The sequence below is a fragment of the Canis aureus genome, chromosome 7, assembly GCF_053574225.1.
Source record: "Canis aureus isolate CA01 chromosome 7, VMU_Caureus_v.1.0, whole genome shotgun sequence".
In the NCBI taxonomy this organism is placed as follows: domain Eukaryota; kingdom Metazoa; phylum Chordata; class Mammalia; order Carnivora; family Canidae; genus Canis; species Canis aureus.
The window spans coordinates 35,346,466-35,363,985 of record NC_135617.1 but is presented as its reverse complement, the minus strand read 5'-3'; the positions used below and the strand labels follow the sequence as shown (position 1 = coordinate 35,363,985).

Genomic DNA, 17,520 nt, shown 5'->3' with positions numbered 1-17,520 from the left:
AGCCTCTCTTCCTGGGGCCCACGGCTGAGGAGAGCGTCTCAGGCGGCCTGGGTAGGCGGTGGATGGGGAGTCGTGGGCCGAGAGGAACTGGGCCCGGGAAGCGTCGTCGCCGTCGTCGCCGCTCGCGTTGCCCCGGAGGGGCCTGAGGAGGAGCCCAGGCCGCGGGCCTCGCCACCCGCCAGCCCGCGGAGAGGCCCCGAGCGCCCGGCCGGCTTTTGTGTAGGCCCATCCGGACGTGGGAGCGCCGCCCCCCCGCCCCCACCCCACCCCACCCCCACCCCTACCCCCACCCCCACCCCTGACGGCCGAGTTCTAGGCCCGCAACCCTGCGGCGGCTACCCTCGTGCGGCGCGGCCCCTCATCCCGGCGAGCGCGGCGGTGCTGTGTGCCATGGATTAAGAAGGAGGCGGCGTGGGAGGAGGAAGATGGCGGCTGGCAAGAGCGGCGGCAGCGCAGGGGAGATTACTTTTCTGGAAGGTAACATCTATTTCTGCCCTCGCAGGGGGTGGGGTGGGGAAATACAGGGAAGTGTGGGCCCCCTGGTCTCCGGATATTCAGTTATTCGCGTTGGGTGGGTTTGGGGTGGGGGTGGGTAGAGGCGCTTGAGGGGGGGGCGGGGGCTGCCGGGGCGATGGCGGGGAGGGGATGGATGTGCTGCGAGCACGCCGGGGTCGAGTCCGCCGATGCTGGGGGGCTCGGCGCGGGGTCGGGGTGCGGGGGGTCCGGATGCGAGCTGGAGTTGGTGGGTGCCCTCTGAGGGTGCACCGGTTATAAGTCTTGGTCGTTTTAAGATGTTTTTGATGGTGGCCTAAGGATGAGCAGATCGCTTTCAGATCTGTTGGACGTTCGTGGAAAAGTTTCAGACGGCTGAGGTCGGGTGAAATTGGGGGGCAACCTAAGTAGGGAGGGGAGAGGTAGTTCCACTTGGGTATGTTTTTTCAGACGCCCTCTGCTCTGTTTCGCGGAGCTTCAGGCTTCCCTTTTGTAGCCGCTGTTCAGCTTAGCTACGTCTGAGAGTCTTAACGAAGCGTGTTTTACTGAAGATATTTTATGAACGAATTTATCTGAAAGTAGAGAATGGAGTTCACCATGTCAATTTGGGGACGGTCACCAAAGCTGATTAGACAAACTTTGGGTGGTTCCATTTTTATTCACTTGTGAGTTAAACATTTGCTTGTAGGTGGATTGAGTCTTAGGAAAAGCTGAATGTTACTGTTGGGAATGGTGATAATGGGTAACAATATTGGTTCTTTGCCCATATAAATAAGGATTCTCCTCTCCCCGCGCCCCCCCACCCCCCCCAATACTGGTAAATTCATTGTGGTTGTGAACCAGGAACTTGAATGTTCACATTGCTTAATTTGACCCTGGGTGCAGTGTTGACACTGAATTAAGTATAAATTGAGTTTATAAATATGTTTAGAAAAAAATGAGTCTACTGTACAGCGATTGTTTAAAAAAAAAAGGATTAACCACTCTGGATAGTTTCACAAAGATGATTTCCACGTACAGTATAAGCAGTACCTTTAAAAAATAATTAGAAATATTTCTGAATTGAGAAAGTGTATTCTAACTGTGGTACAAGTGTTCTGTAAGAGTGTAGAGGGATAGGTATTGCCTTGTTTATGGTTTTATTAACAACATCTGGAGCAGTGCCTGGACCAGGGTAGGTCTCCAGTATTTCGCTAATGAACAAAGTGGCCTAATAGAGGTGGGCAGGGAAAGAAAGCTTAATTTTCTTAATTCTTGAGTATATAGCAAAGCAAAAAAAAAAAAAAAAAAAAAAAACCCAAAACAAAACCAAAACAAAACAAAAAATCTTAAGGGTAATGAGAGTTTGATAGGAGATTCCTAGTAAGAAGATGGGGAAAATCTTCTAAGTTTATCTGGGTTCATTTCATATTATCTCTGCTCTATGTCCATTTCTTCTTTAGCCAGAGTAGATACTTATCAGAGACTAAGAGCGGTGCAGCTTGTGTTACAGGTGGTGCTGTGCTGTTATTTTTTTGTTTTGCTATTGGAACCGCCAAAGATGGCTTGCTGATGCTTACTTTAGTGCATTCAGTATGCAGATGATTGATTATAGTTTTGTACTGCAGTTAAGTTTTGGATTTCTGTAGGATTCTGATTCAGTTTAATTTCTGACTAGATGAACATGGGGAAGATGGAAAGAGCATAAATAAAGCCAGCAAATACAGGACTGATTGTGAATTTCAAACTGTTGCTTTTAGTTGAATCTAACTTAAGGGTCTGTGACTGTACAGTTAAAATAAATTTGAGTTTCACCATGTCTCCTTCAGCATTCTCATAAAGAAGGCAAATGATAACTTGTTAGAATAGGAAAAGCAAGGATTTCAGTTTCTCATATCTGATTTTCATGTATTGTACTGAATCTTAATAAATGGAATGATGCCAGTATTTTTTCTTTCTTTTTACACATTTATTTATTTAAGTTTTTTATTTAAATTCCAGTTATTTAACATTAGTGTATTATTAATTTCAGGTGTACAATTTGGTGATTCAACACTTATATACAATTCCCACCATTCGTCACAAGTGTACTCTCCTTAATCCCCATCACTTATTTAGAAAACAGTTTAAGTATATTTAATTTTATTATTATTTTTTATTATAAATTTATTTTTTATTGGTGTTCAATTTGCCAACATATAGAATAACACCCAGTGCTCATCCCGTCAAGTGCCCACCTCAGTGCCCCCGTCACCCAGTCACCCCCACCCCCCGACCACCTTCCCCTTCCACCACCCCTAGTTCGTTTCCCAGAGTTAGGAGTCTTTATGTTCTGTCTCCCTTTCTGATATTTCCCACTCATTTTTTCTCCTTTCCCCTTTATTCTTTTTTTTTTTACACTTTTAATAATAAAATACTCCACTGTAACTTGCCATACATTTTACACTATCCTGTTTATATGTTTTCAAAATATTTCACCATAGGCCTTAGGATTTAATATTTAAACATCAATAGAGTATACTTGCTTACCCTCTGGTAGACTTCTTGAAAAACTAAAGTAGGTTTTCACTCATCAGGTATTTATAGCCACGTATTCTGTGCTAGGCACTATACCAAGGAGAATACAGCAGTGCTTAAGATAATTAGGATCCCTGCCTTCATAGAATTTACATTATAGTGGGAGGGACCTTTAATAAATAAGTAGAAATCAATCCATTTAGAATAATTTTACCCCATGTTTTCACATAGTTCCCTTTTTCACTTTATCCAGGTCTGCTCAGTCTGGACAGACAACCTACTTAAAATGCCATGCTGCCACACACACAAACACAAGGTATTCCCTTATACTGTTTTATTTTTTCATAATAGCACTTATCACTTGATAAATTTATGTTTTTCGATCTAATATATGAGAACAGTGACTTTAATTTTCACCATCATATTTCTTGCACTTGGAACAATTTGTTGTTAATGAAATAAACAAGATGGTAACAGTATGCTAAAGACTAGAAAAAATACACAGAGCAGTAAAGGAGTGGAAAAGCCATTTTACATGGTATTAGAATCAGGAAAGGGCCACCTGAGGAGGTAACACCTGATTTAAGGTTAAGACCTTAAGTTCAGAATATGGCATAGAGGATGATACCTGTAAAGTTTCCAGATGAGGGATCCCTGGGTGGCGCAGCGGTTTGGCGCCTGCCTTTGGCCCAGGTCGCGATCGGGCTCCCGATGCATGGAGCCTGCTTCTCCCTCTGCCTATGTCTCTGCCTCTCTCTCTTTCTCTCTCTGTGACTATCATAAAAAAAAAAAAAAAAAAAAAAGTTTCCAGATGATACATGGTTCCATTTGTGAAACAAAAAAAGGTCATTATGGCTGAAATGTAGCAAGCAAAGGAGAGAATGATAGGAAAGGGAGCGGGTCTATCACGCAAGATGATGAGTTTTTATTTTATCCTAAGAAGTGGGAAGTCATTGAAGAATTTGTGGCCATGGAGTGCCATGATGTGATTTTATCTTTTTAAAAATCACTTTGCTCTGTGCACAAAGAATTAGTCAAGAGGAACAGTAAAAGCAGGGACATGAGTTAGAATATTGGAGTAGTCTGAAATAGAGGAGTTAGATAAATAGATAAAAAGTACTGAAAGGTTAAAACTTCCAGTTATAAAATAATTACAGAGCTGAAAATGACAACATAGGGAATATAATCAGTAATACTGTAATACTGTTGTATAGTAACAAATGGTGACTGCCCTTATAGTAGTGAGCATTGAGTAATGTATAGAATTGTTAAATCAATATATATTGTACGCTTGAAACTAATATAACATTGTATGTTAATTATACTTCAATAAAACCAGTAGACAGGATTGAATTAGAATGGTAGTGGAAATTGGGGAAGGGTGGATAGACTGAAGATACGTTTGGATGTAGATCTTACAGGACTTCTTGATGCATTGTATTTTGAGGATCAGAGTATGGAAGGAATCATAGATGACTCCTGGGATTTTGGTTGGAGATGTTGGGAGATAATTTTAATTCCATTTACTGAAATGGAGTAGACTGGTAGAGGAATGAGAAGTTTATAGCTCTGCTTTGGTCAGATTTTGAGATGCCTATTTGTCATCCATGCTCTAAATTATGTTTTATTTCCTTATAACTAACTAAAATGTTAATTGTTTCCTTTTCTGACTTCATTGGGGAAAAGGAGACCTACTTGCTACTGTTTACTTAATTTTTTTAGTATAGTATCACTAAAATTGTACAGATTTATTTAGTTAGGCTACAACTTACATTGAAATTTTTTTTTTCTCTTTCTCTTCTATTCACTTGAGTTTGTCTTATACCCCTTTTCTACATGTGATAGTAGCTTGGCAGGTTTTTCTTTTCCTTCATTCATTCAGCAGTTATTTACTGAGCAACTGCAGGGTTGTAGGTACTGTGAGAGGCAGAGTGATGAAGGGGAAAAAAAAAGGTTTCTCCATGGAGTTTCCAGTTGAGTGAGGAGAGTCAGTGATCAAATAATCACACTTGTAAAATTAACAACTGTCAGGCACAAAAAAGGGAATTATTTATTATAACAACTTGATCTAATTAGGGCACTTTGAAGGGTAAGTAGGAGAAGGAAATGTAGAAAATCAGAGCTTTCCAGGCAGAGCAAATGAAATAGAGGGAGCATAGCATGTTTAGGGAACTAAAAGGAGGACAGTGTGGTGCTGGCAAAGAGAATGGTCTGAGATGAAACTGGAGGTAACATTATCAGATTTGTTCCCCAAAAGGTCATTGGCTTTCATGTGGGAAAGGATGCTTTAGAGAAGAGCAAAAGATAATCAACAAGATCAGTTAGGGCAAAGGTGATGGTAACTAGCTTGTTCTTGTAACTTTTTTTTTTTTTTTTTTAATAATCTTCCCCCTTTATTCTCCTCTGGGGAACATTTAAAAAATCCACTTCCTCTCTCGTTTGTTCTTCCTTTTTTTTAAATAATGCACTTACATCTAGTTTTCTTTCCTTTTGCCTTTTTTTCTACCAACTAATTGTCTCACCAATATTTTCTCCCATTTTTTTGGTCTCCTTTTGTGTGTATGTGTATGTATACATACACAGGTATACATATGTAAGTACTTTGTTTTCATTTTGGGTCCAGCTGCCTTTGTGGACTTTGACCACTAGCTTGAAAAGCCTGATGCCAAATTATTGTATTGTTGCCCTCTATACCAGCAAAATCTATTAAGTCTCTAAATAAAAAGTGTTTGTTATTTACTTTTAACCATACTGTTACATATAAGTGTAATTCAGAACCCAGTTTGTCAGTTTTACTGGGGACTGTAAATAATAGGATCTCTTGAACTAAAGCACAATTTCTTCTAAGTGATTGGCATTCCATGAATATGAACAATGTCTTTAGCTTCCACCTGCTAAGCGGAACACACCACAAAGTTCTCCATTTATCCCTGCTTCTCCTTTTGATAGCACTACTTTTTAGAAACTGCATTACAGTATCATTCCTTATTTACTCCTTAAGTATGTTTATTACCTGGTTTCATCCCAGTTGAATTGATTTCATGTGCTCATGTGGAATAGTAGAGTAGTAGAACATCATTTAGAATGGCATTTTCATTAGAAATGCAGTGAGAACATGAACTCAGAATCCAGAATGCCAGGATTCAACATTTAGCTCTACCACTTACTAGTTGTGTGATCTTGGATAGATTTCTTGGCCTCTTAGTGTTTGCATATCTGTGAACCAAGGATAGTAATTGTAATTACCTCATAAAATTGCAATGAACATTAAATGGGTTAATATATGTTTAATTCTTAGAACAACAATCCTAAGCACTATGTATTAGTTGATATTATTATATTGATTTTCTTAGTAGATGGAGAAGAGAAAAAGAACATCCTTTTCTTGCTTTCCTTCTCTTTCGTATTGCCTTCACTTTTATTTGAAATTGTTTTTGTTGTTCTCTCACTTACAACTTTCTTTTTCTAGGTATTAGCTGATCGTTGTGGGGTTTTTGTAGTTTTTTTTTTTTTTTTTTTTCATTTTATTATCTTTCAGGTAATCTCTACACCCAGCATGGGGCTTGAATTCACAGCAAGAGTTGTGTGCTCTAGCAACTGAGCCAGCCAGGTGGCCCTTAGTTGATTGTTCTTGATACTGTAGGTTGACTGGTGTAGTCAGAGAGGCAAGAGGTAATGAAATTTTATAGTTCACATGTCTATACTTCCATAAATTGATTGTTTCTGTTGCCGTTACAAAACTATGTTGAATATTTGAGGAAATCAAGAGTTGTAGAGGGGTTATGTGACCTAGAACAAGTTAGCGGGACAATCAGACCTGGAGCTTGGGACCTGACATATAACCTTAACTTCCTTCAACATTTCCTTCCTTCTTTTCTCTTTCCTTCCCTTCTTGATCCCTTTACTTCCCCATTCTTCCTTTTACATACTTTACCTTTAAAAGAGGAGCCAGACAAGAGAAGGAAAAGTGATAGAGAATTATGGGGAATTACCAGTTATTGATGAAACAGCACTCGAAAAGGGCAAAAGCAGAAGCCACAAATCTTTTAAGGCCCAACTTCAGAAATTACCTGGTCACTTCTGCCATATCCCTTGGCAAAAAGGTTACAGAATCGGCCCAAATTCAAGGGGAGGGGAAGTAGACCAGTATTCAATGGCAAGAGAGTGGCAAAGAATTTGCAGTCCTCTTTAATCTACACAGCCCCCTTTCCTCTCTCATTTACCTGTTTGTTTTGTGTGTGTGTGTGTGTGTTTAATTCTTTCAACGAAGTCATAGTATTTCTTGAACTTGAAAATGACAGTTCTTAGAGGATCCAAAAGTTTCTAATATCTGGGCAGTTTGAGAAGCTACAGAAAAACAGAACAAAGTAGGCCACACAATTTGTAATTTGTTTCACAGCTATAAATAGCCACATAAACAGACATTGGTTTGACATTTCTTTGTTAAGGGACTGATTCAAGATTTTCTGAATCCAGGTAAGTGTAAGTAAGAAGAAAAGAACGTTAGAAAATTTTCTCTCCTTTTTTTCTTTGGTTCAGTGGTGTCTGGGTCATGGGAGTTGTTATTGTAGTATTTCTCTTTCTTATTGCCTAAACTCTTAGAAATCATGGTCACACTATTTATGTTATTAAAAATTAAACTAACATTATCTCAATATAAAACACAAGAGTTAATACCCAAAGTCAAAGACACACTATTAATGATTACAGTTACAACACACCTGCTTTGTATACTTAAAGTCATATTATTACTTGGAATGATTCAGCATAGAGGTGATCTGTTATTGTGAACTACAAATTATGGTTGCCAACATCAGCTGAAAAAACAAAACAAAAACAAAGACAGCAAGTATAGAAGGTAGATAATCTATGCAGTATCCATTTGACACTAAAAATGTTGCTTCAGCCCCTATTTTTGGGGTTGTCTTAGATTTTGTACTTTACAGAATTTCCTCAATCACCAAAAATTAGGACCTCTTGTCTCTTGAGGATACAGACTTTCAGTGCTAAAATTGGGACAATCCTAGGCAAATGGGGACATTCAGATATTACCTTATTCTAAGTTAACAACAATTGCCTTGAGGCCATCTGAAGCTACAGACTTGAGTAGCTTCAACAACAAACCATATTCTGATCTTGCCTTTGTTTCTTTTTCTTTTTTTTTAAATTTTATTTATTTATTCATGAGAGACACACACACAGAGAGAGAGAGAGAGAGAGAGAGAGGCAGAGATGGGCAGAGGGAGAAGCAGGCTCCATGCAGGAAGCCTGATGTGGGACTCTATCCTGGGACCCCAGAATCACACTCTGGGCTGAAGGTGGCACCAAACCGTTGAGCCACCCAGGTTGCCCTGATCTTGCCTTTGGAGTGGTTTTTGTTTTTATTTTTGTCTTTTTAAAAGATTTTATCTATTTATTCATGAGAGACACAGAGAGAGAGAGAGAGAGAGAGAATGGGACAGAGACATAGGCAGAGCGAGAAGTAGGCTCCATGCACGGAGCTCGATGTGGACGTGATCCCAGGGCTTCAGGATCATGCCCTAGGCTGAAGGCAGACGCTTAACTACTGAGCCACCCAGGCGTCCCTTGTTTTTTTATTTTTTCTATTTCAAATACATTTCATGCTTGGTTTTAATATGGTCCTCCCCCACCCTCCCACCCCCAATTAACTGCATTACAATCTTTGAAATAGAGCAGGGGGAAAAAAGCAGTACTTGTGTCCAGTAAATAGTAAAGTAACTTTTTCATTTTTTACAAAGATTGAAGCTATTTTTCAGGTCATAAAGCTAGAGACTTTTTGTAGACTATGTTGTAACCTTGTTGTCTTTCATCATTTAAAAATCCGCAAACTTTCTGCCCCACAACCTCATCTATATGAATCCACAATTAAATCTTGGAAACATGATGAAGATACTACCTTGACTCTGCCTCCATGGAAACAGATATCTATTCTCTGCCTCCATAACTCCTATGGCTACAGTTTGGATGAAGGGAGATTGCAAATTTTTGGCATTTAGTCGTCTTTCTTCACCCTAGGTTGGTCTCCATTCTCTATTATCATCATAGGACATTTATCAAAGAACAGTTTAGTTTTGTTACAATAGCAATTAAGTTTGAGAATCTTTATCCTCATTTCCTTCACAGTTTGAATACTAACTCTTGAGTCTCCCTTTTCTTCACCATTTACAAGCTTTACCTGTTTCTCAAGTTTACCTTCTAATTTAAATTTACTGTGAAACTTTCAATTTTTTCCTTGTTGAACTATGCATTTCATGTTCAGAATTAAAGTATCTTTGGTCCCCATCCCTGGATACTGTGTTTCTCTCTTACTCTGATGATCTTCTCAGTTTTCTTTGCAGTAGAAGGAACAATCTGACAGTCATTTCTGAGTTGTTCATTTCCTGGCTTGGGAACTTTGTGTACATCAGGCTTGAGATAACTGAATTTTTAGAAATTTTATGTATTCTGTGTAAACACAGAACCAACTGCATTACTTTGGGATAAGATGCCACCACTTGATATTTCTGTTCTGCAGAAGATCAAGTTTTCAGAAATATCAACAGCACCAAAAACCTTCCTGATAATGACCTTGGAAAAAACTACCTGTATGTTGGCATCCTGCCCAAAAGTGCATAGAAACCCACTAAATGGAAGGAAGAAGTGGGTGGATAAACCGAAAGAACACTAAATAGCGGCTGGATCCTGAGAAAAAAAAATATGTGGGCCAGGCCCCCACCCAGCGGAGGGGAGTCTGGGGGCCCCGGGAGCTCTCAGGGAATGTCACTGCTAAAAAATATATATATTAACCATTCACGAGATGGCTTCCAGAGAAGTCAAATGCCATATTACTCCCAAGAATATAATATATTCAGACTTCATCTTGAAATAGTATTGGGTAATCTATTGGTCTATCTTCTGCTCCAAAGTACAATGGTTTTATAGAGAAAATCACCTCAGCTGTGTGATTTTCCTGCTTCATGTAGCATCTGTGGGAGTTAGTGGTAGTTAGGCTGGTTTGGAGGTTCCAAGATGGCTTCATTCAAATATCTGATTCTGGTAGGTATAGAAAGGTGAGCCTTGTCTCTCCATTTAGTGTCTCTTCAGATGGTCTCTCTCTCTCTCTCTCTCTTTTTTTTTTCAGGTGGTCTCTTCAGCAGAGTACTCAAGATTTATAAATGGTGGCTCTGAGCTCCAAGAGACTGCCTTGTAGAATCCTGACAGGTTCTTGAAAAAGACTGGGGCTATAGTGCTATAGAGCCATGTGAAGTTGCTTTAATTGAGAGATTTTTCTGACATTTGCATTTAATTCCTCTTTATTGCTTTTATATTTCTAAGTTGCAGAAGTTAACTTCTGTCACAGTAATTCTTTATTTTGTTTTTCATTATTGTAAAACCTTATAGTGATAGTTTAAAAATTATTATAAAATAATTCCTAAGAATAGTATAGCAAAAACTCATGTTCTACTTACTAGCCTAAAGAAAACATTACCAGTACAGTTGAAGCTGGGGTGAACCTTATCTTTTTTGCATCCACCTATCTCCAGGGGTAACTACCATCCTTAATTTGGTAGTTATTATTCACATGCATTTCTTTGTACTTTACTCTTTTTTTTTTTTTTTTAAAGATTTATTTATTTATTGTAGAGAGAGAGCTTGTGTGAGTGGAGGGAGAGGCTGAGGGACAGGGAGAGAGAATCTCAAGCAGACTCCGTGCTGAGTGTGGAGCCTGATGCAGGGCTCAATCCAGTGACCTGACATCATGACCTGAGCCCAAATCAGGGTTGGATGCATAACCATCTGAGCCACCCGGGCACCCCATGTACTTAACTCTTAATGTGTGTATCTGCAAACTGTGTGAGTGTATAAATTATTTTGCATATTTTTTTATGAATCATGTTTTGTATTTTTCTGCAACTTGTAGAAATTTTTCTTTACAGCATTGAGAGATTAACTAATGTGGATGAGAATAGTCCTAGTACTTTCATTTTCATTGCCATTTAGTATTGTGTAGTATGACTGTACTACAGTTTATTTATATATTACTCTGTGGAAATTTAGGTTGTATCCACCTTTTTACTATTACATACATTGCTACTATGAATACCTTTGTATGTTTCATATTGCTACTATGAAATTTTTTAAAAGTACTTTTCTTTGTGCCTGTGTATGTTTCTCAGGAGAGAGGTCAGCAAACTTTTCTGTAAAAGGCCAGATAGTAAATATTTTTACACTCTGCAGTCTGAACACTCCTTGTTGCAATTACTCAATGCTGTTATTTTAGCAAGAAGGCAGTCATAAATGAGACATAAGTAAATGAGAATGACTGTGTGCCAGTAAAACTTGATGGACACTGAAATTTGAATTTCATATAATTTTCATGTGTTAATGAAACATACAGTTTTCCCCCCAACCATTTAAAAGTGTTAAAGCCATTCTGAGCTTATGGGCCTCATAAAAACAAGCAGCAGGCCAGATTTGTCAGGGCCATATTTTGCTGACACCTGATCTAGTGTATCTCTTAGCAATGGAATTATTAGGTCATGTGTAATTTCAGCTTCATGTATATATTGTTAAATTGATCTCCAAAGTTGTTTGACTAACACTTTCTAAGTTTTCCAGTTTATAGATATCGTCACCCATTGCATACTCTTTGATGTTTTATTTTATTTTATTTTATTTTTAATATTTTATTTATTTATTCATGAGAGACACAGACAGGGAGAGAGAGAGAGGCAGAGACACAGGCAGAGGGAGAAGCAGGCTCCATGCAGGGAGCCTGATGTGGGACTCGATCCCAGGACCCCAGGATCATGCCCTGGGCTGAAGGCAGGCACTAAACCGCTGAGCCACCCAGGGATTCCCTCTTTGATGTTTTAGTTTTTGCTAGTCTGATGGGATTGTCAGATGGTGGTTTTAATTTATGATATTCTGATTTATAATAAGATTAAATATCTCTTGCTGCCTTTTAAAAAACCTATTCATTGTTCATTCAGTATTCAAAAAATATTGAATGCCAACCTACAGTTAATCCCTATTCTATGAGCTTGGGACACATAAGTAAACAATACCCTATAAGTTTGTTTTTGTGCTTTCAGTTTTTTTGATATGTATTTTTGTTCTTAATTGCACATTCATATTTTCTGCCTATTTTGTTTTTCTGTTGGAATGTTGGGGGTTATTATATACTCTGGACAGTAAATTGAATTATATGGATTAAACATTTTATGAAATTATTTTTTAACGAATGGAATAATTATATGAACAGAATTTTTTTTAAATAGCTAGGATTCTCATGTTTATTTTATTTTTTTTTAATTTTTATTTATTTATGATAGTCACACAGAGAGAGAGAGAGAGAGAGGCGGAGACATAGGCAGAGGGAGAAGCAGGCTCCATGCACCAGGAGCCCGATATGGGATTCGATCCTGGGTCTCCAGGATCGCGCCCTGGGCCAAAGGCAGGCGCTAAACCGCTGCGCCACCCAGGGATCCCATGAACAGAATTTTTTAATGTACTGTAGTTTTTTGTTGTCCCCACCCCCGCCCCCCATTATTTGTGCTTTTTGTGATATAAGAAATACTTTGGTTTTATTGGCCCTTTGTAGTTTAACTCTTTTGTTTTATTAGTCACTGTTCTTTAGTTTTTATAATGGCAGGAGGGTACCAGTCAGGTATACAGGCTGGGTTAACAGAATTTGGAAATCTACTTGTAGTGTATATATTTCCTTTATTTTAAAAAATATTTTAAAAACTTTATTAAATATTTGCAAATTATAGATTAAAAGGGGTTAATATCCAAAATATACAAAAAACTCCTTTGACTCACTAGCAGAAACCTCCAAATAATCCAATTAAAAATGGAAAAAGGAGGGGCACCTGGGTAGCTCAGTTGGTTAATTGTCCAACTCTTGATCTCAGCTCAGGTCTTTATCTCAGGGTTGTGAGTTTAGTCAGCATTAAAAAAAAAGAAAAAAGAAAAAAAAGAAAAAAAATGTACACAGTACCTGAATAGACATTTCTCCAAAGAAGACATTCAGATGGCCAACAGGTACATGAAAAGGTGCTCACTATCACTTATCATTCCACTTCTGGGAATATACTGGAAGGAAACAATGTCAGGAGGGAAGTGAATGAACGTTAAATAGGTGATGGGGATTAAGGAGTACACTTGTGATGAGCACCAAGTATGGACTTGCGTGTGGAATCACTATATCGTATGCATGAAACTGATATTACACTGTATGTAAAGACTTAAAAAAGAAAAACACTATGTCAAAGAGATAGGTGCACCCACATGTTCACAGTAGCATTATGTATAAAAGCCAAGACATGGAAAAAGCCTAAGTGTCCATTGACAGATGAATGGATAAAGAAGTTGTAGTATACATATCTACAATGGAATATTCTTCAGCCATAAAAAGTAAGGAAATCTGCAATTTGTGACAACATGTGTAGACCTTGAGGGCATTATGTTAAGTGAGATAAGCCAGACAGAAAGACAAATAGTGTATGATCTCATATGTGGAATCTTAAAAGATCAGATTTGTGGTTATTTGTGGCAAGGAGTGAGGGTGAAGGGGGTAGGGGACTTGGAGAACATGGTCAGAAGGTACAAACATCTGTATTGGGGATTTAATGTACAAAATGATGACTATAGTTATACTCTTCTGTGGTATTTTTAAGTTGTTGAGAGTAAATCATCATAGGAAAAAGTTATAATGAATTTTCATGTGATGAGTTGTCATCACAAGGAAAAGAACTTTTGATTTTGTATCTTCGTAGGAGGTGATGGATATTAACTGAATCTATTGTGGTAATCATTTCATAATATACACATATTGTATAAGTCAGGTCACTGTGCTGTACACCTTGAATTTATACAGTGGTGTATGCCAATTATATTTCAACGAAACTGGGAAAAACAGACTTTTTTCCCTAACCATGCAAAATATTTTTTAAAGTCATTTTTAAGGGCAGTTTAGGTTCACAGAAAAGTTGAGGAGAAGATATAAAGATTTCCCATGTACCTTCTACTTCCACACATGCATAGCCTCCTCTTGTATCAACATCTCCCAACAGAGTGGTGTGTTTGTTACAGTTGGTTAGCCTACATTGACATTGGGGCACCTGGCTGGCTCAAGTGGAAGAGTGTGGGACTCTTGATCTTGGGGTTGTGAGCTTGAGCCCCATGTTCAGTGTAGAGGTTACTTAAACCTACATTGACGCATCATAATCACCCAAAGTCCGTATTTACAATATGATTCACTCCTGCTGTTGTATAGTCTGTGGGTTGGGACAAATATGTAATGACTTGCATCCATCATTATAATGTATGTAGTATTTTCAGTGCCATAACATTCTGTGCTCCACCTATTCATCCTCCAAACTTGCCTCCTCTAACATAGTCTTGGCAACTACTGATCTTTTTACTGTCCTCATGGTTTTGCCCTTTCCAGAATGTCATATGGTTGAAAGCATATAGAATGTATTTCAGAATTGCACCCTTCAGTTAGTATTATGCATTTAAGTGTCCTCCAAGTCTTTTCATGGCTTGATAGCTAATTCCTTCTTAGGGAAATAATATCCCATTTTCTGGATGCACCATAATTATCCATTCACCTACTGACAGACATCTTGGTTACTTCCAAGTTTTGGTGGATATGATAAAACTCTTATAAACATTTGTGTGCAGATTTCAGTGTGGACATAAGTTTTTAATTCCTTAAATACCAAGGAGTGCAGTTGCTGTATGGTAACAGTATGTGTGGTTTTGTAAGAAACCACCAAACTGTAACATTTTGTATTCTCACCAACAATGAATGAGAATTCTTACTGCTCCACATATTCACAAGCAGTTTGTGTTGTCAGTGTTCCAGAGTTTAGCTAGATGTGTAGTGATATGTTACTGTTTTAATTTGCATATCCCAGATGACCTATGATGTGGAGCATCTTTTTTTATGCTTATTTGCCATCTTTATATCTTTGGTGAGGTGTCTGTTAAGGGATTTGGCCTCTACCTTTTTTTAAAAATTGAAGGAATAATTGATGCAGGGTGATACATTAGTTTCAGCTGTACAACATAGTGGTTCCACAAGTCTATACACTATGCTCACCACAGTGTAGCTACTATCAGTCACCATACAATGCTACTACTATACTCTTGGCTATATACCCTATGCTGTGCCTTTTATTTTTAAAGATTTATTTATTTACTTGAGAGAGGTAGCAGGAGGGAATGGGGGAGAGGGGCATAGGAAGGGGGAGAAAGTCTTAAGTAGACTTCATTGGATCTCACCACCCTGAAATCTGGACTGAGCTGAAACCAAGAGTCAGACGCTTAACTGCTTCACCCAGGCATTCCCATACAGTGCCTTTTATCCCTGTGACTTTTTCATTCTATAATAGGAATCCTATATCTCCTCTTCACTTTCACTCATTTTGCCTATCCTACAACCCTCCTCTCTTCTTTAGGCCCATTTTTAAATCAAGTTTGTTTTCTTATTACTGACTTTTAAGAGTTCTTTGCATATTTTGGATACAGTCTTTTACCAGATACATCTTCTGCAAATATATTCCCCCAGTGTGTGGATTGTCTTAATTTTCTCGACATTATCTTTTCCAGAGCCGAAGTGTTTTTTTTTTTTAAGTTTAATTGATAGTGTGATTCTGCTTTTTTCTTTTTTTTTAAATGTAAATTTTACTTAGTCAACATACAGTGTAATGCTGGTTTCTGGAGTAGAATTCATGATTTCTCCCTTACATACAATACCCAGTCCTCCTCACAAGTGTCCTCCTTAATACCCTCTACCCAACCTCCCTTCATCAATCCTCAGTTTTCTGTCTTTAAGAGTCTCTTCAGGTTTATTTCCCTTTCTCCCCCTGCGTATATTCATCTCTTTCTTTCTTAATTCCATCAGTGAGATCACATGGTAATTTGTTTTTTTCTGACTGACTTATTTCACTTAGCATAATACATTCTAGCTCTGTCTATATCATTGCAAATGCCAAGATTTCATTCTTTTTGATGGCTGAGTAATATTCCATTACACACACACACACACACACCCCATATCTTTATCCATTCATCAGTCAGTGGACATTAGGGCTCTCTCAATAGTTTGACTATTATTGATAATGCTGTTATAAGGTCGAGATGCATGTATGTCTATTTTTGTATCCTTTGGGTAATACCTGGTACTGCAATTGCTGGGACATAGGGTGGTTCTGTTTTTAATTTTTTGAGGAACCTCCGTACTGTTTGCAAGTGACTGCACCAGTTTACATTCCCACCAAAAGCATAAGAGGGTTCCCCCAGTTCTTAAATTTAATGAAGTCCGGTTTATAAATTCTTAAATTTTACATTTTTACATTTAGATGTATGATCCATTTTGAATTAATTTTTTTGAAGGATGTAAGGTTTGTGTCTAGAGTCATTTTTTTGCATGTGAATGTCTGCTTGTTCCACCACCATTTTTTGAAAAGACCACTTTTTGTTTAATTGTATTGCCTTTGCTCTTTTGTCAAAAATCAATTAGGGAAGCCCGGGTGGCTCAGCGGTTTAGCGCCACCTTCAGCCCAGAGTGTGATTCTGGAGTTCCAGGATGGAGTCCCACATCAGGCTTCCTGCATGGAGCCTGCTTCTCCCTCTGCCCATCTCTGCCTCTCTCTCTCTCTCTCTCTGTGTGTCTCTCATGAATAAATAAAATCTTAAAAAAAAAATCAATTGTATTATGTTCATGTGTCTGTATTCTGGACTCTCTATTTTTTCCCACTGATTTGTTCTTTCTTTTGCCAATACCATACTGATTTGATTATTATAGCTTTATAGTAAAACTCAAAGTCTAGTAGTGTCAGTCTTCCAGGTTTGTTTTTCATAAATACTGTGTTGGCCATTCTTGGTCTTTGGTCTCTTTACATAAACTTTAGAATCAGTTTCTTAAAATCTACAAAATAACTTGCTGAGATTTTGATTGAATCTATAAATAAGGTTGGGAAGAATTGGTAACTTGGCAATACTGAGTTGTGCTATCCATGATATTAGTTCTACTTTGATTTCATTTATCAGAGTTTATAACTTTCCTCATATAGATCTTGTACATATTTTATTAGCATTATAGCTAGGTGTTATGTTTTTGGGTGTGCTAATATAAGTGGTATTGTGTTTTTAATTTCAAATCCCACTTTTTCATTACTGGTGTATTGGAAAGCAGTTGATCTTTTTTATTAACCTTACATCCTGCAGACTTATTATAATTGCTTATTAGTTATAGAAGGTTTTTTTTGATTGACTATTTTGGATTTTCTATGTAAGTGGTCATATCATTTGTGAGCAAAGACAATTTTATTTCTTCCTTCCCAATCTATATCCCTCTTATCTCCTTCTCTTGTTTTATTGAATTAGCTAGAACTTCCAGTGCAGTGTTGAAAAGGAATAATGAGAGGATTATTTTCTCCTTGTACTCTGTCTTCATGGAAGAGCTCCGACTTCTCACCGTTATGTATGATATTAGCTGTAGGTTTTTGTAGATAATTC

At 38.0% G+C, this 17,520-nt stretch overlaps 1 protein-coding gene across 7 annotated transcripts in view; it reads left to right on the top strand.

Annotated features, from left to right (window-relative positions):
• Window positions 1-277: 277 nt before the first annotated feature.
• SENP6 (SUMO specific peptidase 6) overlaps window positions 278-17,520 on the top strand; it is a 116,574-nt gene continuing 99,331 nt past the window's right edge. For 3 of the 7 annotated variants that reach the window (XM_077903329.1, XM_077903328.1, XM_077903327.1), the window contains exon 1: window positions 278-477. In XM_077903329.1, the coding sequence (XP_077759455.1) occupies window positions 426-477 (52 nt within the window). In that variant the 5' untranslated portion in view covers window positions 278-425. Of the gene's footprint in view, window positions 478-3,241; window positions 3,305-17,520 lie in introns of all 7 variants that reach the window. The other 4 variants (XM_077903333.1, XM_077903331.1, XM_077903330.1 and 1 more) reach the window with 3 other exon arrangements.